This window comes from Limanda limanda, chromosome 11 (assembly GCF_963576545.1).
Source record: "Limanda limanda chromosome 11, fLimLim1.1, whole genome shotgun sequence".
NCBI classification, from domain to species: domain Eukaryota; kingdom Metazoa; phylum Chordata; class Actinopteri; order Pleuronectiformes; family Pleuronectidae; genus Limanda; species Limanda limanda.
The window spans coordinates 5,974,084-6,001,513 of NC_083646.1; the positions used below are offsets into that span (position 1 = coordinate 5,974,084).

A 27,430-nucleotide genomic window follows, 5' to 3' on the forward strand; every position below is an offset into this window, starting at 1 on the left:
CAATTCTTCTTTTACATTTCTGTTATATAACTATACACTATTATAATAATCTGAGGAGTTCACACTGTAAATCATTCACTGTGGCACAACAGCATTACACATCCAATCACTGCCCACTAGTGGAAGTGTGTGGTACTTTAGTGTCATTAAATTCGAACTCTGTCACACAAAAGAAGAAAGAAAGAAAGATTTTAAAGTATGTTACTCTTCTGCCCCAGATACGAAATGATTGAGAGTCTGAACCTACGCTGAGCAGATGAGTCATGTGTTTTAATAGAAGACTGAAAATGTTGTTTCTAATAGGACACTGTGAAAAATAAAGAGGTTTTGTTTTTGCCCCAGTTTGTGAGCAGGATTGTGAATGTGAGGTGTGTTGGTGCAATAACGCAAAACTACAAGCACCATTAAAGTTTTATACGATCCAACAGCCCCACAAAGTGCAACCTGAAAACTGCGGGGGCTACACAAAATAACTAAAAGAACATTTTGATAATAAAAGGTCATAATATGTGACATTCTTTGTGTTTGTTTGATCCTTTTTGATAATTGTTGAGATGTATTGCCCAAGTTCACAAATATCTTCTGGTCCTGTTTGACTGTTGAGAGAATGTTCATGCAGCTCGTCAGATCAACGTCATCAGTTCTGATTGTGTTTACATGTTTGACTCTTCTGCCCTTCACACATGATTAGATCAAAGCTAATCAAAGGGTGGGGGGGGAGTGATCAATCAATCAAACCCATTGATTTTACTTAATTGCAGAGAGAGAGAGAGAGAGAGAGAGAGAGAGAGAGAGAGAGAGAGAGAGAGAGAGAGAGAGAGAGAGAGTGTGTCTGTATGCGTGTGCTCCACTCTCCCCCTTCTCTCTCTCCCCCCCCCTCTCTCTCTCTCTCTCTCTCTCTGTGTGCAGACCTCCTTCTCCTCCTCCCTCTGTCCTCTCTCTCTCTCTCTCTCTCTCTCTCTCTCTCTCTCTCTGCAGACCTCCTTCTCCTCCTTCCTCTGTCCTCTCTCTCTCTGTCTGTCTGTCTGTCTGTCTGTCTGTCTGTCTGTCTGTCTGTCTGTCTGTCTGTCTGTCTGTCTGTCTGTCTGTCTGTCTCTCTCTCTCTCTCTCTCTCTCTCTCTCTCCCTCTGTCCTCTCTCTCTCTCTCTCTCTCTCTCTCTCTCTCTCTCTCTCTCTCTCTCTCTCTCTCTGTGCAGACCTCCTCCTCCTCCTCCTCCCTCTGTACTCTCTCTCTCTCTCTCTCTGTGTGCAGACCTCCTCCTCCTCCCTCTGTGCTCTCTCTCTCTCTCTCTCTTCTCCTCCTCCCTCTGTTCACGCGGCTCTGCTCTGAACAGGTATGACTGATGACGTCAGCAAGGTGACACCTCCTCTCTTCCTGCTCCGGAGTGACTCTGCTCCTCTCTGCTCCTCTCTGATCCTCTTCCTCTTGAATCTGGACTTTTTCTCCATTTTTCAACCTGACACAAACCTCCCAGCTGCTCCCGACCCGAGGACCATGAGGATTTCTCCCTCCACGAACCTCGGACTTTAACTTTTTACCAACTCGTCCAGCACGTGATTCCCGGAGGGTAAAAACCACCGTAAGACGTACGATTTAAAAATATATACTTTGCATGGAAGCTGACTGTGAGTATTTACAGTGGGTATCGGAACTGCACACGTGTAAACGCCGGAGCTCCACTGTGTCAGCCTGACGTTACTTTCACATTGAATCGCTGCACCTCACTTCCTTCAAATAGAGATCAAGAGACCAAGATCAAAGATCCGAACGTTACAATGTAGCGATCGGACACATTGATGTCATGGAAACAGTCTATTCAAGTCTCCACTTCTTTCCATTCAAACTAAAGTTCTAGTTAAAATCACACGTCAAGCTCCTCTCGTCCTCTCACGTATGTTCCAATGTGATCGTGAGAAGCCTCATACGTGTATAAAGTGCGAACCCCGTGTGAGGTTCTCATGAAAGTTCTCATTCATCGGTCAGTGACTGGATCCAGTGTCAGCGTGGCTCAAGGTCGACTTGTCCCGCCCTGTGGGGAACTACTGTAAACACCGAGCAGCTGTGAGCAGCAGCAAACAGGCCCAGTGTCCACACGGAGCCGAGGAACACAGGGAAACTGGATCCAATGGCTTGATCAGCCTGTTTTCAATGTGAAGAGACTCAGAGTCACAGCAGCAGGAAGTCACTGAAGCTGTCAGCCCACAATCCAGCTTTGATTTGATTATTCTCTAGCTTCTTTCCTAAAGTTAGTCTGTTTTGTTTTCTGGGTTTCTAATCTTAATTCTATGCATTTTACGATTAAGATACGATTAAGATACATTTATTTGTCCCAAACACATGCACAGTGCATATGTGGGCAGCCATGTACGGCGCCCGGGGAGCAGATGTTGGGGGAGTAAGGTGCCTTGCTCAGGGGCACTAGACAGGGTAGGGAGAATACTCTTGGATTTTTGGACAGATCATCCAGTTTCGTCTTTTTGTTGTTTCTCCGTGGAGTCGAACCAGAGACGAACCAGAGACCTTTTCTGCCCATAGTCCAAGTTTCTGCCACTAGTCCACCGCCTCTCCGTCTTACAAAGTCTTAGCTATGTTAAAATATTATTTACTTAGTCTAAAACCTGTGTTGATAAGTCTTAACTGTGTTAACCGTCATTTCATGCTACTTCCATCGTACTTTAAAGTTGTTTTTCCAGGAGAAATGTTGTCTCCATACGTTGAAGTTCTTTTTCAGCTGTGTAAATATTAGTGTAACGTAATAAAACGATGTGGAACTGATAACTGATCGTATACAAACAGCCCGTGTCAGAATTTATCTCATAACACTCTGGATACCAACTGTCTCTGAGAGAGATGATGTAGAGTTTCCAGGGTTATTCTTTACTCAGCTACTTCGCCTTATTGTAGGTAATAGGGAAGTGAAAGTAATCGTTGGATTATGATGTTCCTTCATATCTGTCGTAAAAAAAATAAAAATACCTTTCATTTAAAGCTTTGAAACCCTGCCAAGCAATCACAAGATAAATCTGTGGGTCAATAAGCGTGAGAGAAGATATTTCCGGAAGATGTAGAGCTGTAACTGAGGAATATAACGTAAAGCAGGGAGGTTACGTTTTCACGCACAGACTATGAAAGATGGACGATGCTTCCTCCCACATATCCAGAAATGAAGCTAAATTATCCTGGATACAAACACAGTTATCTTAGGCATTTTAAAGCCGGAGTCTGAGCTCATTGACCAATCATGAGTCTCAGCTGTCAATCATAACGTTTAATGAACTGATTTAAACCAAATTAACTTGAAAAGACATAAGTGTGATTTGAACTCCCAGGTTTTAAACGCTGCTACTGAAAATACATCCCTGTTTTTTCTGTTTCAATTCACAGAGACTTTCCAAGATCTGTTTGACATCAAGAGGAGGAATCGCAACCATCTGTCCATGATGTCCTCCCGAGGTAAAAAGGACCTGTGCCGAATCTGTGGCGGTGCTCTGCAGGGAAACCAAAGGCGGTGGCTGTTTGGAGGCCAAAATAAGAAGACGAGTCAACCTCTGACCCCGACGGAGTCCCTGAGACACCTGTCCCGGTCCTCACAGAGCAGCCCCTGGGGTGAGTCCGGAGCTCAAGGGAATAAAGACAAGCTTTGAGTTCCCTACATGTTGAAGAGTCTGAACTGTTTTTCTTACTCTTCACAGGCAGCACATTATCTCTTAGTTCCTCAGCGTCCTCCTCCAGGTCCCAGTTATCCCTGAGCCCCTCGTCCAAAGGAGTGGATGTGCTCTCAGTGTTGACCCACATACTGGGGCAGTCTGTACCTCGGGGCAGCGGGAACGGGGAGTTCGTGTGCGGCAAATGCGTAGTTGCCCTCGAGCGGGTGTTCAAGTTCGACTCCGTGATTGCCAGGGTGAGGGTGCTTTCGTACGAGAGGCTGCAGAAGCTGATGCAGGAGAGGGACAAGATCAGACAGTGGGTGCGTCAACACTACCACCAGAGATGTCCACGGGACTTCAGGAGCCAGGGCAGCACCAGCGAGGAGGATGGAGATGCGGAGAGGGAGGGCTACAGGGAGATGCTCAAGGAGAACATGGCGCTCTCAGAGTACGAGTGCTGGTCCGAGAAGTGGGACACTTGTCCGTATTTTATAAGAACTGGTAAAAGATGCAGTAAGGGCAAAGGATGTGAAGGCTGTGATTCCTTACGAGTGTCCGACTCGAATTATGAGTCCGTGTGTGGGGTTCCTCGCCACTTGCCTCTCCAGCCCTACTCCCCGTTGGCTCTGTCGCGGGACAAATCCCAGAGCATGCCACTGAACTGGCAGAGGGTGCCGTCCATCACCTCCAGCCCAGCTTCCCTGTCCGGATCCACTCTCTCCTTGCGATCGTCCTCCCGCACCGAGTCCATTTCCTGCGCGGAGTCCATTCGCTCTCTGGACTCTCTTGATGGCAATGACCCGTTTGATTCACCAAGTGATCAGTCAGTCAACTTTGTGCTGAAGGGGCTGAGGGGTATCGTGGGGAAGTCGGTCAGTTCACCATCAGGGAGCAAGATCCCGGTTCTGGACAAGAAGGAAGTGAGGTACTCCGAAAACATGGGAGAGTTGGCGTCACCCACAGTGAGGGTGCTGAACTTTGGGCATGTGGAGAACGGAGGGGATGAAATGGATGAAGAGGACGGGGATGTGCTCACAGAGCTGAGGGACGAGTTCATGCCTCTTCATCGACAGGTGACTGTTTTCATTCATGTCATAGACGAACAAAATGTACTCTGCACTGAATAGGAATGGAAAAACTCTGTGTGTGCTGCTGTGGCTGTACATATTGACACAGGCCCGTCCTCCGGGAGCATCTGAGTCCAACGAGTTCAATTATGTTTCCACTACATATCATCACAAACCATGTTTCCAATGAAACCATTTGTTATTTCAGAGCACTTCTGGCAGGATTCACCAGGCTGTCAGGAACCTACGAGGCCAGCTGAACCAAGCCGAGTCCCGAGTCAGGACCCTGGAGGACGAGCTGGAACATGGGGGGGGCAAACCCACTGAAGTCAACGGATCAGACTGGGCACCGGTAAGAAAGCATTCAGTTTGTTCCAGAGCAGTTTAAAACTTTGGGAACTTTGTTTATTCACTTTCTTGCCCGGCCAGTTAATTTAGCTTAGCATAAAGAAAGAGAACAGGAGGGGAAAGTTACCCTGGCTGAAAGGACAGTTGAAAGTTTGATCTGAAGGGACATTATTATACTGGACAGACTCCAGCTAGTAGTCGTCCCTGTTCCAGTCGTTTTGCTAAGCTAATGGGCTGCAAGCTGTAACTTCATATTTGAGGAATATAAACGAGCGTGGCACCATTTGTCGCTGCAATGATTTGTCGCTACCTAAATTTGCAGCTCTTTTGGTAACCGATTAATCGCTTGAGTAATTTATTTAAAGCAGAAATATCCATTTCTAGCTTATCAGAGCTATGAGGATTTGATGGTTTTGATTAATATAAAATCCATATAAATATTCATCAGTTACAACTCGGCAAGAAAGTGAAACATATTCTTCAAATGTCAACTTTTCCTTCAAAGAGGTTAATGTCCTCAGTGTTATATCATGAATGACATAATGATGTGAACATTATTAGTTTATGGTTATATAAAATATGACAGACTGAATTGTCAGCATGGTTGTGTAACAGAAGTTCAGCCTCACAGCTGGTGTTTGTACAGTTCTCATAATAGATGTTGGCCTCTAACCTTTTTCTTATGGAAGGACAACAGTCACATGTCCAAACAGCTCCATAACCCACTGTGTGAATGTTTAGGGCGCACACGTATAGCATTATGAAAGGAATGGAGGGTGGGTGCCCTGTGTTTTGTCTGTGCAAGGGAGTGTCTATGTTTCCTCATTTACAGGTGAACACACACACACACACACACTCACCCGCACACACACGCACAACACACAACAGCCTCTCTCAGGAATCTTCCCCGACCTGTGGAGTTTGCCCAGGGCTCAGAAGTCTTGTGATAGACGATATCATTAACGTGCTCCTCAGCTGCTTTGTTCCACCTGATCTCTCATCAGATGGAGGGTTTGTTAAGATGAGCAGAATAATACATGGGTGGGAGTAGCAGCAGATCTTAACCTAGGGTAATCATTTACTTTTTTTGCGTCACCTGGGAGCAGCAGAAACAAGTTGAGAACATAACACTGATATATATATATTTAATCACCTTTTTTTACTTAATACAAAGAGATTATTAGCAAGCACTGGCTTACTTACATTCAGAGTAATAAGATCATTCAAAGGAAGTCACTTGTTTCTGGCCTCCTGGCAAATATAAGTCAAGTATTCATTATCTTTTTGCTCTGATTTTGGTCTCCTCCAACGACTGAGGGAAATATCCATATCTTTAGCAGCTAAAGGATCCACTCTGTTCACCAGTTACTCTCTCACAGTGTTGGTCTGATGATTGGTGTTGAGCAGGTAGTAAACAGATTTGCTCTCTTCTTTCCTCCAGCTGGTTCAGGAGGAGGGCGACAGTCCCCTGCTGCAGAGCCTCGGTCACTCCCTGCTCAGCCGCGAGCGTCTGATCCAGGTGGGTGAGGTGATGAGGGCAGACAGGAATCATTCATGCACGGCAGTGAGATGTCCTGCCTCTGCTCTGGCCCTGGCTCAAAGCTCACTGGAATGTTGTTTGTCTTTGCTGCCCGCCCTTAAAGCAGCAGTGCCAAAACTGCATTCACGCTGTTTTGTTCAACACGTTGTACCAGCGACAATGACGTGTTTGCTTAAGCTCTAATCGTTCCTGCCATTATTTTTAGCCGCTTGTTATGATTTAAATTTAGAGCAGGAATTTTATAATTATAGACTAATATCAGTTATATTCATTATCGTATAAGACTGTCGTATCAAAAATACACTTTCATCTATGTCGGAAATTGAGCAGTAGAGGTTTTGTGACTGGTATTCTGAGACTGATATGTATATGTATTATGTATGTAATATGTAGCCAGAGCCGTTGTGGAAAAAAGGGTGTAGAGGTTAATGTGGACCAAATTTAACCAGAACACAAAAAGACACATTCTTAAAGCTGTTTTCAGAACTTTAGGAAAATATCCAGAAAATTGGTTGTGGAAATTTTCTGGAAAGCAGCAGGAGAAAGTCTGGGTTAGCTTTGTATTCAAGTGTGTTTGCTGTGTTGCACTGAGCAGACACGTGTTTCCTCTCCTCCAGGAGTGTATGGGTCTGATCAGAAGACTGTGTGTGGAGGAGGGAGCAGGCGCCGAGCTGGCCAACAAGATGACTGAGAAACTGACCGAAAATCTGAAGGAAATTCTCTCTGACAACAAGGTGATCTTTTACATAAGGCTTTTATCAGGTCACTTGAATTATAAGAAAAACACCCGCATGTCACTAACCAGCTCAAGCAGATACTAGCTGATCGTCATCAGACTCGCTCGTCCTGTCCCTGAAGGATTTTGAGTTGCAGTGCGTGTCCTGTGATGATTATTTTTATTATCATTTTTTAACCTCAGGCCAGTTAAACCAGTCCAGCATGTCAGAGATTCCTTTTAACTCTGTGGAAGAATTATGGCTCAGATTTCACACTTTGTTCTGAGTTATCATAGTTGAAGGCCTCTCAGTAAGTAGAAGGGCTTTACCTTTAAGTGCTGATTCAGCATCTCTCAGCAGATTAAAGCTCATAACTGTCAAGTCTTATAATCTAAGTATCATCTCTTTTTCTATTGGATAATTGTTTTCATCCCCTTTCTTAACGATATGAATATAAACTTCTGATTTACACAGAACTACTTGAAAAAGTTATCTGAAGCCACTGGTTCCCACAGACAGAGGCTCTGCTCACTTTGTTGGAATTGAAAAATACCTGCTACATTTTCCAAAATCCAAAAGGAAAGTCTTGAAATGTCTTTTATCTGACCTTTAGTCCGAAAGTGGAAAATCTTCATGTTCAATCTATGATGATAAAGAGACGTTGTTTTTTTATGTGACGGAGGTGTCCCATGTTCTGTGCTCTGCAGGCTGCCCTGAAGACTCTGAGGTCTGAAACCACGGAGAAAGAGAAGAGCATGCAGGAGGAGGTGGATGCACTGAGGAAGGCTGGGCGAGACAGAGAGAGAGACCTCGACACACTCCACACTGTGCTCCAGTGCAACCAGGATATTATCAACGTAAAACACACACATAAACAGTTTTCTCAAGAACACACACTCTTCTTCCTACAATCATCCATTGTGGACATTTGTACTTTGTCCCCATACTTAACGTTTTGTTTACACCTGCATTTTTTGTGCTCACTCACTTTAGGACTTGAAAGTGTCTCTGGGGGAGAAGGAGTGTCTGCTGAAGGAGGTGCAGAAAGAGAGGGAGGTGTGGAGACAGAGGGACCAGGCCCTCGCTGCCGTCCAGCAGGAGAAAGACGACCTGATCCTCTGCCTCAAAGAGGAGCTGGAGACCAACGTGCAGGTAATAAATGCACTAAGGGCCGTACTCACACCATGTCGGCAGCATGCACATGAAACAACAGCAATTTCAAAAGTGGTGGACATTTTTGAAGACTTACCTGTGACTATAAAGTTGTTGGTTGGTGAATTAACAAGGAGATTTACAAAATGTAGGCAAAATGAATGTGTGCAGGGGGTTTACACTAGGCCAACACTTGTGTTTTTTTTGTGTGTACACGTATGTAAATATACCTGTGTCTATATATATATATATATATATATATATATATATATATATATATATATATATATATGTGAGTCTACATGTTATAGACTAAATGTGCACTCTCCTGGCTATTGACTGAGGAGCCTGTTCTCTGCTCCTCAGTACTGTGAGTCTCTGGCAGACGAGGTCTGTAAGTAAATATTGACCTCGCTGACCACAGGGAAACTCTTACTCACAACCTGTCATTTTCCTCCAGGCTCTTTCCGACTCTGTGAATGGTCAGGAGATGGCAGGGGGCGGAGCTGGGCAAGCAGCCTGGTTGAAAGACAGAGTGGAGAACAGCGCCACCTTGTGTCAGGAAGTCACCAAACTCACCACAGGCCTGCAGGAATACCAGGACATGGTGCAGGTGAGATATCAGCACGAGGAGATGATTTAAACATTTAAAAGAAAACTTAAGATTACTACATATTCTGAATTGAGAATTAATTTTCCTGCTCTATCCTTGAATGCACGTTGATTATTTATAGTTTAATATTAGAAAACTGATATGATGCCAAACAAGTCATGCTTGCAAGATTATTTTAAGGTTAATTAGACTCAAGACCATGATTTCATTGTATGAAGTTGAGCTGAAACAATAATTGATCAATAGAAAAACAATGAGCTAGGCTAGCTGTTCGCCCCTGTTTCCAGTCTTTATGCTAAGCTAAGCCAACTGGTATCAATCTTCTCATCTAACTCTCAACAAAGCAGATAAGCTGATTTCCCAGAATGTCACACAAGGAATCTCAGGCTCTGTAATTATTCCCTTTTGTCTTGTTTTTCTGTCGTCACCAGAATCAACAGGAGAGCTACAGTCAGACGGTGTCTTCTCTGACGAGTGAACTCAGGGACACCCGGCGGGAGCTGAGGGAGAAGGAGAAGAAGAAGAAGGAGGCGGAGCGAGCGTGGCAGAACATCCGAGAGGACGGAGAGAGACAGGAGAGGAAACTGAGGGACAGTCTGGACAAGAGAGACAAACTCATAGAGGTAAAAATGTTCACTCATTTTATCAATATTCTATTTAAATCAATGTGAACCGAACATCTGTGGGTTTTGGACTCGCATCCTGACAAAACAAGACATTTGATGATGGCATCTTGGACTTTAAGAATTGTGACGGACAATCTCCTGCTGTATCATATGAGAAAGATGAACTCTGGAAAAGGTCCAGACCTTTTCATGTCAGAAAACAGCTTTACAGAGAAATATGTCATATAGTTAACAAAGATATTTGAATTACCGAGACATATACTAATACCAGGTCTCAGAATTAAGGGTTGAACAGACCCTGACTTTCATTGTTAATATTTATGATGATTACTGATCGAGATCTTTTATTTGTTTCTTCATTGCAGCAGATCCTGTTGGACGCTGAGGAGCGGGACCATGTGTTCAGAGAGCTGCAGCAGAACCTGCAGAACAAACGAAACCCTCTGACAGCCATGAAACACACACTGTGATGGAGGCGGTGAAACAGAGCGAATCGACGAGATGAAAACATACTGCACATGCGTTGGAGGAAAGCTTTTGCACTTTCTGCACCACCTGTTTTCCTCCTCATATTTATCTCGGTGCACATTTAGTCTATTTATATATATTTTTTTAGGTTTGCACTTTGCAGACCTGCTCTGCTCTGCCATGGCACGAAGGGAAGTTTTGTTTCCCACCATTACTACTAAACTCTCTGGTGTGAATCAGCAATTTCAGACTCAGAGAGTGAGACACAGGCTGAGATATGTGTGGGTGCGGCTTCTTACAGCTGTCTGTTTAATACTTGATTTAATAATTACCAGATTACTGTATGTAGTTATTCTTTTAATGATCCAATGGTAAGACAGTGATTCGATTCCATTTCATGATGTGTGATTGTTGCAGAATCGAACATTTATGAGAAGTTTGATTGTTCAGGGTTCTGAGTGGCTGTTTATTTCCTGTAGGACATGTTATTGCTTTAAATCTTATCTTATTCTGTAAAGCTCTTGGTACAGAACTGCCAATTATTATTGTTTACAGTTTGGTTCTCATGGAGGGGAATACTTACGACCAAAATTTTTATTTTTAACCACTTTCAGTTTCCCCTTTTATATTTGTCTCTTTATTTAAATTTCATTTAGATACTGATCTCTTTTCACTTCAGTGATTACATGTCTTGTATTGTTTGTCTGGGACAAATGCATTTTCTTTTAGCTCATGAGGATTAAACACTCTGATCTAAGTTACTTCTGTTTGTTGAAGCTGTTATTTCCTTGTCCAGTTTGTGTGCTCGGGGTTAAAACGTGATCTTTGGATAATTCTTTAAAGCAACACTATGCTACTTTTTTTTTTAACCTTAAATCAGCAGCTTCATTAAAATGAGTTTGATGGTTTAGTGACTGTAAATATTGAGAATGTCTCCTCCTTCATTCCCTCTCTGAATGTCTGTTTCTTGCTCTATGGACCTGACTGATAGTCGCAGTTTTTACTGTCAGCTCCAGCATGTTGAAGAGTAAAGCTGAACTGAGATCAGTTAAAAAGACTTTGAAGTTATTAAAAAACAGTTCATCTCAAATATTCAGCAGGAAACGTTTAAAATATGAAGAATTCTAAACAGAGTTTGGTGGATTTGTGACAGCAGCAGTTCTTCTGGTTCAGGAAGCCGGGGATCATTAGTTATATCCACTGTTCAGTTGTGTTTCACATCAGCGATTGGGACTTAAAGAGTCAGAGCCTCGCTCAACACACTGACAGACAGGACCCGACAGAATGTACCAGCACATGTGGCTGCAGAGGGCGCTGTTGCTCAATTAAAGTTACGTAGTGTTTTAAATGAAATGTTCGATTTCACTTCATCAGGATTCATGTAATGATCCTCACTTCTGATCTTATTTTGTCAGTTTGAAATTCGGAACAGATCTTAATAAATACTACCAGCACCCTCTGCGGCTGTTGCCATGGAGACATCCTGTCAGAGGCATGAATCAGAGCGAATCCAAAATCCTTCGTCTTTGACTCATGGAACAAAATGATGTGATAGTAACAGGATTAATCTCAAATTAACACAAGAGGCCAAAAGTAAAAGCTTTATTGTTTCCAACATCATTATCTTTCTCCCACCATTTGCAGCCCTAACAGGGTTTTGAGGTCGATGATTGGATGTTTATTTTTTTTATTTTAAGTAAATATACATGTATCAACTTGTATTAACGGATTTCTTACTTCGCAGACACCAAACGACTACAAAGAGAGATATCACACAAAAAGAGATGAGCTAAACTTTATCACAAACACAGAAAGGGAATGCATCATTTATAGTCTTGCTGCTGTTGTCTGGTCTGTGCAAAAGGCCCCATTGTGTTAGAATCAGTCCAGTTTCTGTTTGTTTGGCCAGTTGTAGCCTTTACATTGATCAAAATCTGCTTCAGGTGTCAGATGTGCAACTTTGTCTTTGGGGGATATTACTTTTAAAAAGTTTTGGCTGACAGTGGCCCCTTGGCTTCTCCTCACTGTCCAATCAGCTCTGAGTGTCTGGTTGCTTCCTGGTTACTTAAGGAACTGTTGCTATGGAGATGACACCAACACTTGTGTACCCGGATCCTCCACATCGGGACAGGTGATTCTCTCCAGATGTTTCATATGCTTCAGTGGTGAACTTGTTGTGGAAGTCAGGGGGATGCAGGTGCAGTCGGTTCCCCTCGGCTCGGTCACCATCGGCCCGCTGGCTTGGCGCGATGGGACGGTTCGCTCCATCCGGCGTGCGGAGCGTCTGGTGCGGGAGACTCGCGTCCGGACCCGGGGCAGCAGCGCCGGCTTCACCCCGAAGCGCACAGCGGAAACAACCAGTGGAGATAAGATCACAGAGGAGGAAGGAGGAGGAGAGAGTCGTGACTGCAAATGCAAGACGTCCAGGCCCCAAACTACAGGAGGCATGGTGAGGAGATACAGAAACCTAAGCTCAGTGATAACTAAAGATGATAATGGTCGCTTGTCTCCGTTCACCCCAACCGGACGAGGCACACTTGAGTTCACTAAACACTTGTGGGCAGACGTTTAGATAGATAGATAGATAGATAGATAGATAGATAGATAGATAGATAGATAGATAGATAGATAGATAGATAGATAGATAGATAGAGTACTTTATTCATCACCGAAGGGAAATTAAGTTGTCATAGCAGCCGGTATATTTGAATAAAATAAAATACAATACAATAGAATAAAATAAAAAATATTGAGGTAGAAAGAATAAAAACAGAAACACAAGATAAATAAGTAGATAAGGTGCAGTGGCAAGATGATGGTAATAGTACTGATGATATGATGGTAATGTTATTGTTAGACAGTATATAAAAATAGTACAGTATATATAGTAGTATATAGTAATAATGTCAGCAACAGTAAATATAATAGTAATAGTAATATAATGATAATAATTATAACATGTACACATGTATAAATATGTGTATATGGACGTATGTATACAAAGAATTTAAAGAGAGTATGATCCAATATATGATAAATAGTAGAGGTATGAATATAAGTATTTGACTATACAATAGGTAATATAATAAACTATGAGTGTAAGAATATGTAGACAGAGTGTGCAAAAGACAATATTATTGTATAAAATGATATATAATATCAATATGTTTGGAGAATTGTTATACAAATAATATAGAATTGAATAACACAACAATAGATTATTTGGTCAGGCAGATAAAGTCTGACACTAACATGGAACAGTATGAATCCTATATTACAAGTTAACATCTGCAGACAATAAAAAACACTTCATGAAAGAATTTGTATTTTCAGATAAAGTTGAGATGAAGATAATGTAGGTCAGAGGTCATGATCCCGGAATCCCTGGTGCGTCTGTCTGCATCACTATGGTTACGTCTGTTATGTGTCTGTGCCAAAACAAAACAAAACAGGAAAAAGGAACATCTGTCATGTTAATATCCAAGTTAAGAGCTTGGGATGGGGGGGGTGGGGGTCTAACAGGGATATACAATTTTATAATAAAATGATATCAACTTATAAATCTGGCAGTTAAATAAAATTGATTTATGTTTTCATATCCTTTTCTTAAGTACAGATATTAAGTCCAGTGCATTTACACCTAACTCCGCCTAAATAAAAGTAAGCTACTATCCATATAAAGTAAAAGTACATACGTTAAAGTATTAAAGTGTGGCTCTTATTTGATTACATTACTACAGATGCATGTACAGAATATTTTCCCAGTGGCTTTTGAGGTTCAACAAATCATAATCTAACTTACCAGACCCCCTCAAACTTTTTATTAATTAGGCACCACTTTGATACTTGTATTTGGAATTTACTCAATTTTCTCTCAAGTTCCCCAGCTCCTCCCTGAGGGCGTGTGTTGCCCCGTTCCCGCCGACCAGCTTGCGTGAGCAGTGCGCCCGGGCCAGCGGTGCCGTGGCCGGTGAGTACATGCGCAGGGTGCGGGAGGTGGAGGCCCACCTGAGAAGGCAGGCCGGCAGGGTCACCCAGGAGGGCGTGAAGCTGGAGCGGGAGAGGGGTCACCTGGAGAGGATGCTACGCAGCATCAGCACCAATCTGACCGTCAACAGGAAGAGCTCGGAGGGGAGGAAGAGGAGACCAGCCACTGCTGAGACGGTGAGTTTACAACAGCAAATAAGAAATCAAGTATTTTTTTCTCTTAATCAAAGTGCTGCTCATATCTCATCATTTCAAAATCCTCCTCAGTTATGACTTTGAAATATAGTATTTTCCCAGCCATTGAATCTTAATCCACACGTGAGTGGCAGAGGAACCTGAGGATTTGTTAGTTGAGCTCAGAGCTGGGAGCTTCGTTGGTCCGGGGAGGAGATGAGTTTGTCGACAGCTCTGCTCTGTTGCAGGAGAGAGACGGTGCCGATTACTTGCTGCTGTGTGAGAGAAGAGAGCTGGTGGAGCTGAAACAAGATCTGGAGGCAGCGCTGAGAAATGCACTGACCCAGCTACAGGTGATCCAGCCTGTGACTGTTTTGTCTTCATCCACAGACTTGCTCCCCCCCACACTGTCTTTGTTTCCTTCTGTTCTCTCCAATGACACTTGAACCTCCATGTGATTTAGTGACATGGATAATGCAAGAATAACAACACTGCTAAAGCCACCACACACAAATAACCCCCACACTGCTCTCTTCATCACTTTATATATATAGATTGGCTCTCAGTAGAGCACGCACCTCCACCAAGGCCCAGCAATCCCCTTAAAATGAATCAAGCTGCAGCAGATTTCACACACTTATAGATACATGTCCCCTAGATATGCATGATTTTTTCCCATCGAGATCGATGAACTATTCCCTTGGAAATTTGTGACAAAAACATATGTGACAAAGTGACAAAAAAATCCTTTATCTTGGCTTATGTGTCATCGTTCCACCAAGTTTAGTGGAACTCTGTTCAGCGGATTTTGCACAATCCTGCTGACAAACAGACCAACAGATAAGGGGTGAAAACCTTATCCTTTCTTCAGTGTTTCCCCTCCTCTGTGTCTTCCAGGCTCTGGGGCAGAGCAGCAGACGGCTGCTGGCCTGTGCCGCTGAGAGAGCTCGTGTCCTGGAGCTGCTGCCTCCCAGCAGCTCGGCTGCAGGACGCATCAGCACAGCTCAGACCGTCACCAAAGCAGACCCCCTCAGCCCCTTTACACCTGGTAACTCCACTCTCTGTCTACAGTGCATTACAATACACCACGCCTGTTATATTCAGCTATTATCAGTACGGGCAATGTCTTCCAATATGTGTTATAACTAGGGTTGCTAAATTCCGGGAATATTCAAAGTGCGAAACTTTCCATGGGAATTAACGGGAATATACGGGAATATACGGAATTAATGGGAATAAACTGGAAATGTTGTGGGTAATTTATACTAACTGTATTTACCTTGTCATATACAGACATAAATATAAACATTTTGTTTTGTCATAGGCTGATTTGAGCCCTGAGGAAACTTTGGGCACTTGACTATATGCTTCTGCATCGTTGTGTCATTCTTAACATAGGTCTTTGCACAGTATTTGCAAATGTACACAGCCTTTCCTTCTACATTGGATGGAGTGAAATGCCTCCACGAAGGAGATAGTGCACGTGGCATTGTTCTGTAGAATAAGATGAGAAAAAAGTTTGTAAAAAAACGCTAATGCAATGCCAGAGATATAAATAGTTAGCCAAACAATTGGAATAGTCTGTAAAAATATTTTACAATTGATGGATAAATGAATGGAAATATGCTAGATGAACAGATGAACAATCCTCAATCAGCATGCTAATATATTTTCCCAAGTAATATCCTGGAAACTTATCTGACTAGTCCTGCACTCTACAGCAGGCCTCAATAGCCCTGCTGTAGAGTGAAGGATGCTGGGAGTTATCTGTGCATGTGATGGAAGAATGCACAGTGGAGGGTTGAAACTCAACGTGCGTTTAATTTGCGGTTTTTTTTCAAAATTCCCAAAATTCCTGAGCTAAACTTCCCATGGAAAGTTTCATGTAAATTTCCGGAAACCCTTTGCAACCTTAGTTATAACGCTCATATCTGTTTACATCTGTGTCTTTTTATTCAAGATTTGTATTGGCATTACTTCCATGTCTGTTTGCGCCATATTTATCTGTTAATTATTTTACATATATATACCCCATCACTAAACTAACTCTTATGGGAAGATAAAATGATTTGGTTTGTCCTCCTGCAGAGTGTGAAGAAGTTCTAGAGTTTTCCACTGTGACAGTCAACCAGTCACAGCTACTGAGGGAAACCATCAGACAGATGCTCACCAGCGCCATCGCCAGGCAGAAAGCTGCTCACTGCACCGTCAACGATGGCCTAGTGAAGAAAATTGCAGAGACAGTCAGTCTGCAGGTACAAACACTCGGCAAAGATACAGAAATACTCAGACCACATTCTGATGTCACAATAATATTTTCCGTTTTATTCCGTCTTCTGTAGCAAAACCTGACTCTGATGCATGCAGCCACCAGGCAGGCCGTGTCCCGCAAGCAGAGGGAAATCAACCGTCTCCGTCACAGCCACGGCAGAGCACAGGTTAGTGTGGATGTGAAGCAGGACCTTGTGTTTCTCTGTTCTCTGTGTGATGTTTCTCTGTGTTGTTGTGATAGATAGATAGATAGATAGATAAATAGATAGATAGATAGATAGATAGATAGATAGATAGATAGATAGATAGATAGATAGATAGATAGATAGATAGATAGATAGATAGATAGATAGATAGATAGATAGATAGATAGATAGATAGATAGATAGATAGATAGATAGATAGATAGATAGATAGATAGATAGATAGATAGATAGATAGATAGATAGATAGATAGATAGATAGATAGATAGATAGATAGATAGATAGATAGATAGATAGATAGATAGATAGATAGATAGATAGATAGATAGATAGATAGATAGATAGATAGATAGATAGATAGATAGATTACTTTATTCATCCCCGAAGGGAAATTAAGTCGTCGTAGCAGCTGGTATATTTGAATACAATAAAATACAATACAATAGAATAAAATAAAAAATATTGAGGTAGAAAAAATAAAAAGAGAAACACAAGATAAATAGGTAGATAAGGTGCAGTGGCAAGATGATGGTAATAGTACTGATGATATGATGGTAATGTTATTGTGTGTTCACAGGGTCCAGAGTACAGCGGGGACACACTGTCCAGAGAGAAACTCAACAGGCCTCTGGTGCAGGTCTATCAGAGACACCCGGGGACTCAGTTACCTGAGGCTGCACATCTCATACAGGTGCTCACTCCCTTCTCATGGGTGGACATTATTGACGTGACAAACAAATTCTAAACCAGTTCACACAATGTGTTTTTTTTTAAAGCATCCAGTGGTTTAACGCGCTCAGAATTCCGTCTGAATATGTTTCCTGTGTGTCTCTCAGGGCAGTGCAGTGCTCAGACAGTGCCTCAGGTCCTCTGAGGGTGAGCTGGTGAAGCTGCAAGGCGCCTGTTCACAGCTGCTGGACGACCTGCGAGGCAAGAGAGCAGCAGCTCAGGTGGACGCAGGCGTGATTCGCATGAGGCGTCAGCAGGTGGACAAGCGAGCCATACCTGCTCTCCTCCAGCAGGGGGCATCCAGAGGCCGAGTCCCCTCCTCCTATGTGGGGTAGAGCTGCAGCGAGCTTGAGTGCAGATGGTAGAGCTAATTCAATGTGTGGTGACAACAGGAAGCTGTGTGCAAGAATATTAGGTAAAAGCTGCAAAGCTATGTACATTCACCCCTGTGTACTTTAGTTTTGTTCGGGGCCATTTCCTGGTTTACCCAGTTCGGTCTGTTTTATTATCCCCCCCCCCCCCCTTTTAGTGCAGTAAACCCCTGACATGTATTAAAAGCTATAGGTACTTTAAAGTGTTTCAAAAAACAACGAGCACGACTCTTCTGTTGAAAACGTTGCACTTCTCTGTCCGAGAGAAAAACAAGAGGATTTGTAAACAGTGACTCAATCAAAACTACAACAAATTCAGTCACATATTTCTAAATAATTTAAATGGCCTGTGTTTATGTGACTGAGAGAATCAGTCCTGATGCAATAACCCCCCCCCCCCCAAAAAAAGATTTATTTGCTGAAATTGTTAATTTTAGCCTAATTAGTTCAATTTAATGCAATAAAACACGACCACAATAGGAACAAGGGACCTTTTGTATAGCTGAAAAAAGAAGAGGATAGAGATGAAGTGATGCTCAATATTCAGGGTAGGAGCTACCAAGTTACATTTACTCTTTGTGCTGCGACATAGTTGTTGGTTGTGAACCAGCCACAGTCTGTGCAGTTGCTTTTGGAGGATGAACCTGAGGTTTTAACTAATTAAAACCAAATCTACATGAAACAGGAACACTTTAACAAACATCAGAGTGATAAGGATTATATTAAATAACCATGTTCGGGGGAAAAAATATTTAATCTGACTTTTTAGTTTGGTCCATGATCCAACTATTAACATGGAGAAGGTGGGATGAATGACCCATACTGCAGCCAGCCACTAGGTGGCGATCGAGGCGTTTTGGCTTCAATTCTGTGGAGTCCAGGTGATATGAGGCTGAAGCTATAATATGCTAAAACTGACTGAAAAAAAACAATATATCAACACCTAACTATCACATTAATGTATAGAACAGAGAAAAACATTAACAAACTACAGTTTTCTGTGTATTCGTTGGCTGTGGAGTTTATGTATTTGTTTATATATTTACTGCTGCGAATTCTATTAAAAGTGGCAGCCAATAGATTTTTGTGGATTTATATTGCTATTTTAATTCTGCGGATACACTGTTGTGTCCCTAATAATCAATTATTGATCAGTTGCATGCACAGGCTGCTTAGTGCCACACTGGATTTTTCTGGTTGCTTACAGCCTATATGCTTTGGAATAACAATGGTAGCCTAATAAAGGAAGTTTTAATAGTTTTATCATAAATAACTATTATGAGCATATAACTTCATAGCTACACCCTGAAACATTACTTTTACTTGAGTAGCTTACAGTTTCCAGTACACCCCCCCCCCCTCTATTAATATGATTATCTTTCCGAACAGTATTATCGCATTCCTCTATTTACTTATTAAACTAGAGTATAAGATTTTATTTTAACATATCAACCCCCCCTCCCCAGTGTAACGCTGTGGCTCTGTCCTGCTCAGTCGTGGAGTCATGGGACTGCAGGTCACCTGACAGCCCTCCCACCAAACTCAACGTCTTCCATTAAGAAATCAAACACAATTTAATAAACCTGCCGGGTTTCACCTCAGCACAGAACTTGTTTCTTATCTTTATTTTAAAAAAAACATTGCATTAGTGAACACGAAATACATTTTTATTTTTATTTTTTTATACGGATTTTAAACTAGAGTGTAGCCTCTTAACAAAGCCCCATTGATTCTGGAGAATCTGAATGGGTCTATTCTCTGCAGGGCAGTGAGTGCTGGAAAAAATAAATGTCATGGCTATCCTTGGGGAGCTAACAGCCTAATTGAATCCTACATATTGGGTTGTGGGAATTCTTGGAAGTTAATTAACAGAATGTCAAACGAAAGCAGAAGAGATTTATCTCCGGATCCCTTCAGCTGGACACGCAGAGGAAACCGACTTCACGCCTTTGAGACGAGACTCCGACGAGTTTCTTGTGTTCAGGAGGACGAATGCTGGTTTCCTCTCGAAAAACAAGGAGACGACGCCAGGAGCTGAAGAATCGAGCGGCGAGAATATTTGACAGAGACAGTCAGTAATGTTGAAGCTGGTTTGTCCTCTGCTAGTCCTTTGTTTACTGCCAGCTGTGGGTGAGTGAGCAAAACATGTGTGTGTTTATTTATATGTACAAAACATGAATTTGCTTATATCAGGGCTGCGACTCCAGAGTATGTGTATGTCAAATGTTCATGTCAGTCAATATTGATAATTATCACGATAAATGTCACGTTATCATTTCTTGATTAACACCTGATACAATGTGTTATGACTCCTCGATGTGCATAATGTATATGCATCATATAAATATGCACTGAACTTTTGTTTGTTGCTATTGTGTTAAGGTTTTCACCTGTGTTTGTAAGCAAGGTTACACTAAAACTACTCAGCGGATTTCAATGAAACTTGATGGAAGGATGTGGTGTGAATCAGGGAAGAACTCTTTCAAGTTTGTTGTGGATCCAGATGAGGGGACAGAGCCTGGTTTCTTTTTCACTTTCTTTAACATTGCAAGATGATACTGTTTTTTGTGACATTTTAACCATTTTCCCAATGAATAAATCATGAATCTTGGTTTAATCAGGTATATAAAGGGAACTAACAGTTATGAGTGTGAAATCTGCCGCTTTATTGAGTACGAGTGTGCTCTACTGAGAGCCATTCTAGTTGAGGTACTAACCAACACGTGTGTCCTTCAGTTCCCCTCTTCTGTTACACCTGTGTGTTCCCGACCATCTCCCCTCTGGACTGCATCAGGTTCCCTCTGAAGTGTCCCTCGGGGCAGCTCTGTCTGTCCAGCAGAGCAGTGGGTGAGAACGGTGAGGGCGCCTCAAGTCACTGAACACAGATTTAAATTAATCAAAACTGAGAAAGAAGAACCGAGAAAGGGGCAGAAAGAGGCAATGCAGGTTCCCTCTAATTTGTGTGTGTGTGATGAACTTTCAGGAGACTTCCGTGTGGTGTTGTATGAGAAGAGCTGCGTCCTTCCCTCGCTCTGCGGCGTCACGGGTCAGAAATACACCATGGGACTCAACTTCACCTTCACCAATGAATGCTGCAGCACACACCTGTGCAACGGAGCCGCAACTCCTGTGACCCACAACTGGACTGGCCCACTACTCACAATACTTATGTCATACTCAGTCTGGTGAATGGGAAAAGAAACATATGAAGGCAATGTGAAATAACTAGTTTGAAACATGTGAGGTGAAGTGGAGACTTGTCTTACCTCTGATAGACTGACACTGCACTCCGATTCATTCTGTGCACTAATCTGTGCTAAACCAAGTTTTGTTGCATGAATATGGACAAATTATACGTTCTTCTCATTATTTCTAACAACATTTAAAAGAGATGTCTACCTGGTTGTTTTGGGAGGGACGACAGTAAACTGTGATGAAATAAACTACTTGTGTCAACTTATCAGTCATCTTCATTTATACCGGCACATATCACATGTCTGCCTCATTTGAAGAAATAAATCAAATTGCACACGAAGTTGAAATTGGGAAATGTATTTTTAGCAGTGAAAAATGCCCAGTTAAACTTCCCTCAGCCAGTACTGATGTTATTAGTTTCCAATGTGCATCTCTTGACTTGATGGAAAGTAGAACACTCACTCAACCAGGTTAAATATGAAGAAAACTCCGGTTAAAAGTAGAACATTAAAAAAAAACTAATTAAAGGAGCCATTTTGTTTGTGTCTGCTGCCATTTAACCAATGCTCAAGAAAACTGGGCTCACTTTTCTTTGAATGGGAAGACAAAACTGATTCAGCTGGTTAACTTTGATCCTTTTGGTAGTTTCCACCCAGGATGAGGAGGGAAAACACTGAGGTGAAGGGGACAGGTGCAAGTTCACCAAGGAAGTTAGTGATTGTAGTTTGTATATACACATATATATATACTGCTATTATATTGGTATAATTACTATCATATTTAAATATATATTATGTTATATTATATACTATATATACTGTACTATTTTTATATACTGTCTAACAATAACATTACCATCATATCATCAGTACTATTACCATCATCTTATCACTGCACCTTATCTACCTATTTATCTTGTGTTTCTGTTTTTATTCTTTCTACCTCAATATTTTTTATTTTATTCTATTGTATTGTATTTTATTGTATTCAAATATACCGGCTGCTATGACGACTTAATTTCCCTTCGGGGATGAATAAAGTAATCTATCTATCTATCTATCAATCTATCTATCATATATATAACGAATAATAATACATGGGGATATAACAGGGGCAGAACAAAACAACACAAAACAAGATGAGAACAACATAAACAACATCTGTTAAAACCGGGGCCAAACTTGCCTGAGAATCGTCACGTTTTTAAGTTTTCTTCAACGTCAGTTCAATTCACTTAAAGGTAACAATACATCCAACAGAACAAGAAAAACATACACTTCCAGTAGATAATTCGGCATGTTTAATTTCCCATAATACGATCGAATACAGGTTAAAAATCCGGTTTGTATAATTGTTCCCAGGTTAGAAACAGAGGTTTACGTCCAGCAGCAAGGGGCGTGTCCTGCTCTGTGATTGGCTCGTTTTGTCCGCGTGGTTCCGCCAGGTGTTGTTAATCTGAGCGACCGTGACGTGAGATCACATGACCAGTAATCAGCTGCTGTGGAGTCACTTAGGAAACATTCATTAATACAGTTTAAATGTGTTTGTACCTTTCGTTGTCCCTCTTGTGGCTGTGGCTCTCCACTGATGGAGGAGCCATGTCCAGGGCGGAGGCAGCCCGGGTGCAGGCAGATGTTTCCCGGGTAGAGACCCGGACCCTGCCGCCGCCGTACCTGCACCTCCCGGTGTTCGTGGACTCGAACCTGCCGCTGGTGCAGAAGGAGACCTTCTCCCCGGCCAGAGGCTCCAGGAAGGAGCCGCTCCCCGAGGCCGTGCGGGGGCTCCTGATCCCGGCGGCGCTGCCCGGCACCAGCCCCCCCAGTGGGGCCCCAGCCCCGGTGGAGACCCGGTGCTGGAGGAGCAGGATGCACGTCCAGGTGGACCGGAGCCTGCTGGGAACCGGGGAATCCCAGCCGCAGCTCCGACTGGGAACGTGTCAGACCAGCAACTCCACCGAGGAACACCTTTACTTTGAGTACGACTTCGACACGTGTGGAACCAAACGCACCGTGAGTCTGGTTCCTCATCCATCACTGAGATTCAAGATTCAAGATTTTTCATTGTCATATGCACAGAGATAACATGAAGCAGTCACTGTCAATGAAATACTTGGGTCACAGGCTCTCTTTAAGCAATGCTCAGTAATTTCAACCCAAAAAAATAAAATAGAAATAGTATAAAATAGAATAAAAAAGAATAAAATAGAATATCAATAAAATAGAATATCAAAAATTTAAAATAGAAAATAAAATATATATCTCTAAATATATATCTTTACAGCGGTGGAGGCACGAATCAGCCAGTGACAGACAAATGAAACTCAGCCCTCATAATATAAAAATAATCGAAGGTCATACTTGTGAGATAAAAAGTCAGATGTATGTGATAGAAAGTCATAATTATTAGATAAAATGTCATATGTGAGATAAAATGCATAGTTATGAGATAAAGTGATGATTGTGAGATAAAAAGGCGTTATTATGAGTTAAAGTCATATTTATGTGATAGAAAGTCGAAATTATGAGCTAAAAACTCGAATTTACATTGTTTGGTCCAGAAGATGAATGATGATCAGTCTTTCTTTAACTATGAGCATGGCCGTTCATTAAAATATTAAATGAAAAGGTTTATGTGGTAACCCTTAATTATTTGATAAAATGTCATATGTGAGATAAAATGCATAGTTATGAGATAAAAAGTGATGATTGTGAGATATAAAGTGATGATTATGAGATAAAGTAATATTTATGAGACAGAAGGTCGAAATTATGAGCTAAAAACTCGAATTTACATTGTTTGGTCCAGAAGATGAATGATGATCAATCTTCCTTTTAACTATGAGCATGGCCGTTCATTAAAATATTAAATGAAAAGGTTTATGTGGTAACCCTAGTGACCACATACTATACATAGCAGGGGAAGTAGAAGTACACACATCCTTTACTCAAGTAGAAGTACAGATTAAAAGTAAACACAAGTAAAATTTTAAGGAAGTTTTCAAACCCCAAGTTAAAGTAGGAAAATACATGTTCTGAAATATCAATGTATAAAAGAAAAAAGTTTTCATCCGGCTAGAAAATTTAGACTTGTGTCACATTTATATCGTTTGAAGACTTTTTAAATTAAACTACACTTACTTCAAAATCTGTCCAGGAGGGAATGTAACTGGACCGAATGTGAATAAGACACAAAGCTTGGTTCAGACTTTCAGGTGTGAAAGAGTCATTTTTTTTAGCAAAAATGTCACTGTGATTATCTCTATTTGTTCAGTTTCATCTTTTGACTCATGGTAAAACTGATAACTGTGTCTCTTTGCAGATAGTTGATAACCAAGTGGCCTATTCAAACACTCTACGATACGATCCACCGAAGCTCCAAGGACCAATCAGACGAGCCGTGCCCTTCACCCTGTCTGTGGCTTGTTATTATAACAGGTGAGACTGGATCCTGACCAGTGAGATCAAGTTATTGTGATTTTATATCTTCAAAACCTCATTAACCGTGTATTTAACTGTGAAGGTACCAGTACTCCTACAAGATTGGCTACAAACCAAAGATGCAGATGCGCAAGATCTTCAAATCCATGAAGAACAGAGCCAAATTCAGTCTGACTCCACGAAATGGTAAAACCTCCTGGAACCTTTCTTATCAGATTCGGTATCGATGTTTATGTTTGTAGACATGAGAACTTTTCTCATAACAAAATAAATTCTTAATTCATGTTGTATGTATTTTGTTGAATTTGTGTTTTTTTTTATCATTGGAAATATCAGAAAAATGAATCAATGGTGACCATGTCGTGTTTTGATCTGAATTTTTCTCTTGATGATTGAGGAAGAGTCTTGAAGCTGCCGTTGGTCTCGTTGCCTGACTTCCTCCGTCCGTCTTTCAGCTCAGTGGGAAAGACTTTCTCTCTCAGATCAGTACGAGCTCGGTAAGCCCATGTACTTTGAGGCCGAGGCCCAGCCCATGTCCGTGGACAAGAGACTGTACGTCCACTCGTGTTACGTGACCTCCGATAAGTCCCACACCTCCACGCTGCAGTTTCCAGTTGTGAAAAACTTTGGGTAACAAACGCCTCACTCGCACAAACCGAGTATCTTTTACTATTTATCCAAAACAGAAATATGTACAGTATGTTCCTGCCGTCTTCTCTTCTGATGAAGGTGTATGGTTGAAAGCAAGGACAGTCACTCGAGATTCATCCCGTACAAAAACAACGCTGTGAGATTCAGCTTGGATGCTTTCCTGTTCAAGGGAATGACGGACAAGGTGAGGGAAGATGCTTCTTGGAGAAAAACTGTTCTTTTTGCTCCGTAGTTCTGTGTCTCAGATGTAGTTTCTCTGCAACCTCTTTGCTACAAATTGTCAGATTTATGTTTAAACACGGCGTTGAGACTGAAGTGATCTCGACTTCCCTCTCCTACAGCAGCTCTACATGCACTGCGACATGTCTGTGGGCAGTTCTGTGCCCTCACCAACAGCCAAGTCCTGCAACTATGACCTGAAAGCAGGAAGGTAAGGTTTTCTATATCTTTTTGAATATATGGAAGAATGAGAAGTAGAAGTTGAAATGTATAAAAAAGGGAATCTGCTCCTCATCCGTGTTTTCCTCAGATGGGTTGAACTGTATGGATCCGATTCAGTTTGCACCTGCTGCGACTCTGACTGCCGCTCGGCTGCGTCTCCAGGTGAGATGTCAATTCTCATATTGTCCACAGTAAAAGTCTGGAGGTAATCGGTTCAGGACTAGCTTTTTAATTTAAGGCCCGGAGCAGCTTTTTCCTCTTATTACCACCACCCAGGAACCTGTGTTTGTCAGTTAGTTGGAATGATTGTACAAAAATTTAAATGGACTACCACAAAATGTGTTGGCAGGATGTGGTATTGTTCAGAAAATAACCCAATTGCTTTTGGTGCGGCTTCAGAATTTGGTTATTTTCCTTTTCTTCAACTTTTTTTGGCATTTTTGTTGAAAAATGAAAAACATCAGGTGTAATTTGGAGCAGATCCCAAAAACCTGGTTATAAATGTGGTTTCATAAATCAATCGAGTTCTTTTTATTTTTAATTATCTTGGATAATAAATGTCTGTTTTATTTTATATTTGATTATATTCTAATTGCAAAAAATCTACATTTTCCAGAGACCAAAACAATCAGCAGCAAACCGTGGACGATAGAGCCTAAAGTGAAACCTACTGCTACCCCGAAGAGGAAGAGGCTTTCCACCACCACCTCCACCACCACCACAACAAAAACAACAACAACAACAACTACTACAACAGCAGCAGCACCACCACCACCACCGCAGCCAGAGACGACCAGAAAGGTGACTGAACGGAGCACGACGCCACAGCCTGAAGAGAAAGTAGGGACTCCGATGGGGGAGGTGGAGAACAAGGAGAAGGAGTGGCCCTTCGGAGGTGGAGGAGTGACGTGGGTTGAGATGGAAGGTGAGGAGAGGCAGGGGATGAAGGGCTCTGCTGTTGTCGAGGAGGAGGAGAAGGAAGAAGAGAAGAAGAAGGAGGAGGAGGAAGAGAAGGAGAAGGAGAAGGAGGTCAAAGAATCACGCTCAATATTTGAAGAAATCTTTGATTTTGGGAAATAAAGCTGACATGAACAGTGATAAGTTCAGCACGCGTGGCTTCATTACACAACGCCCAGTGAGCTAAAAGCTCAAATTTGAAGGTCTATGGAAGTTTGTTAGGTGTTTATGTTTTCTGCAGAATAATTTTTGGGGTACAAACTTGTCATAATATGCCACATGGCCCCGTCTCTTAAAAGGAATATATCATTGTTTTGAGAATTGAGCTTATTCTCCTTATTTTGAAACAAAGAGAATACACTAGATCCAATAAATTAGTTAAGAAGATCTTTACCAAACTTTGATCTGTTCCTCCGTAACATCGACTGGATATGAAGGTAGATGGTGCGTCTCCACTTCATCTCACGATCCAGAAATGAAGCTGAAATATCCTGGATTCGAGCGCCGCCATCGTGTGGATTTGGAACCAGGGTCCGAGCAGTAGCGATCGTGGGGATTGAGCCGCAGTCGCGAGGTTCTGCCGATTCACAGATCGACCAATGGGTCAATCTCCGCTTTCGTTCACAAAGTTTTGCTTCGTTTTCTCTCCAAAAACTAATTAAAACCAAACTTAATGGAAAAATGGATATGTAAACAAACTCCAGTGTGATAAGAACCACCTCAAATGGGGGAGACCATCTTTGAGAAACGTGTATTTGACTTTTTAGTTTGGTCCATGTCCCATCCACTATCATGGAGTAGGCAAGGATTACGACCTGTAGTGCATCCTGCCTCC

At 42.0% G+C, this 27,430-nt stretch overlaps 4 protein-coding genes across 6 annotated transcripts; all 4 read left to right on the plus strand.

Annotated features, from left to right (window-relative positions):
* Positions 1-1,304: 1,304 nt before the first annotated feature.
* si:ch73-95l15.5 (uncharacterized) lies at positions 1,305-11,086 on the plus strand. Of its 3 annotated transcripts, none has more exons than XM_061081752.1 (11): positions 1,305-1,587; positions 3,386-3,607; positions 3,694-4,721; positions 4,924-5,067; positions 6,505-6,582; positions 7,221-7,337; positions 8,027-8,176; positions 8,313-8,471; positions 8,932-9,084; positions 9,516-9,707; positions 10,076-11,086. In XM_061081752.1, the coding sequence occupies exons 2-11, from the start codon at positions 3,439-3,441 to the stop codon at positions 10,178-10,180; spliced, it is 2,295 nt and encodes a 764-aa protein (XP_060937735.1). In that variant the 5' UTR covers positions 1,305-1,587; positions 3,386-3,438; the 3' UTR covers positions 10,181-11,086. The 3 variants fall into 3 exon arrangements, with proteins under 3 accessions (XP_060937735.1, XP_060937736.1, XP_060937737.1); XM_061081753.1 differs by having other exon boundaries at positions 1,305-1,580; XM_061081754.1 differs by lacking the exon at positions 1,305-1,587 and adding an exon at positions 1,884-2,246.
* Positions 11,087-12,369: 1,283 nt separating this feature from the next.
* Positions 12,370-19,473, plus strand: tektl1 (tektin like 1). Its single transcript, XM_061080968.1, has 9 exons — positions 12,370-12,627; positions 14,058-14,342; positions 14,588-14,692; positions 15,237-15,387; positions 16,428-16,594; positions 16,682-16,777; positions 17,392-17,505; positions 17,651-17,869; positions 19,381-19,473. The coding sequence occupies exons 1-9, from the start codon at positions 12,370-12,372 to the stop codon at positions 19,471-19,473; spliced, it is 1,488 nt and encodes a 495-aa protein (XP_060936951.1).
* Positions 19,474-19,989: 516 nt separating this feature from the next.
* On the plus strand, positions 19,990-21,103 carry LOC133013881 (sperm acrosome membrane-associated protein 4-like). Its single transcript, XM_061080969.1, has 3 exons — positions 19,990-20,044; positions 20,651-20,770; positions 20,898-21,103. Exons 1-3 carry the CDS (start codon positions 19,993-19,995, stop codon positions 21,101-21,103), a joined length of 378 nt encoding a protein of 125 aa, XP_060936952.1. The 5' UTR covers positions 19,990-19,992.
* Positions 21,104-22,707: 1,604 nt separating this feature from the next.
* Positions 22,708-27,139, plus strand: zp3d.2 (zona pellucida glycoprotein 3d tandem duplicate 2). The gene is made up of 8 exons (XM_061080970.1): positions 22,708-23,118; positions 24,428-24,543; positions 24,629-24,732; positions 25,002-25,176; positions 25,276-25,381; positions 25,539-25,627; positions 25,727-25,800; positions 27,069-27,139. The coding sequence occupies exons 1-8, from the start codon at positions 22,708-22,710 to the stop codon at positions 27,137-27,139; spliced, it is 1,146 nt and encodes a 381-aa protein (XP_060936953.1).
* Positions 27,140-27,430: the final 291 nt, after the last annotated feature.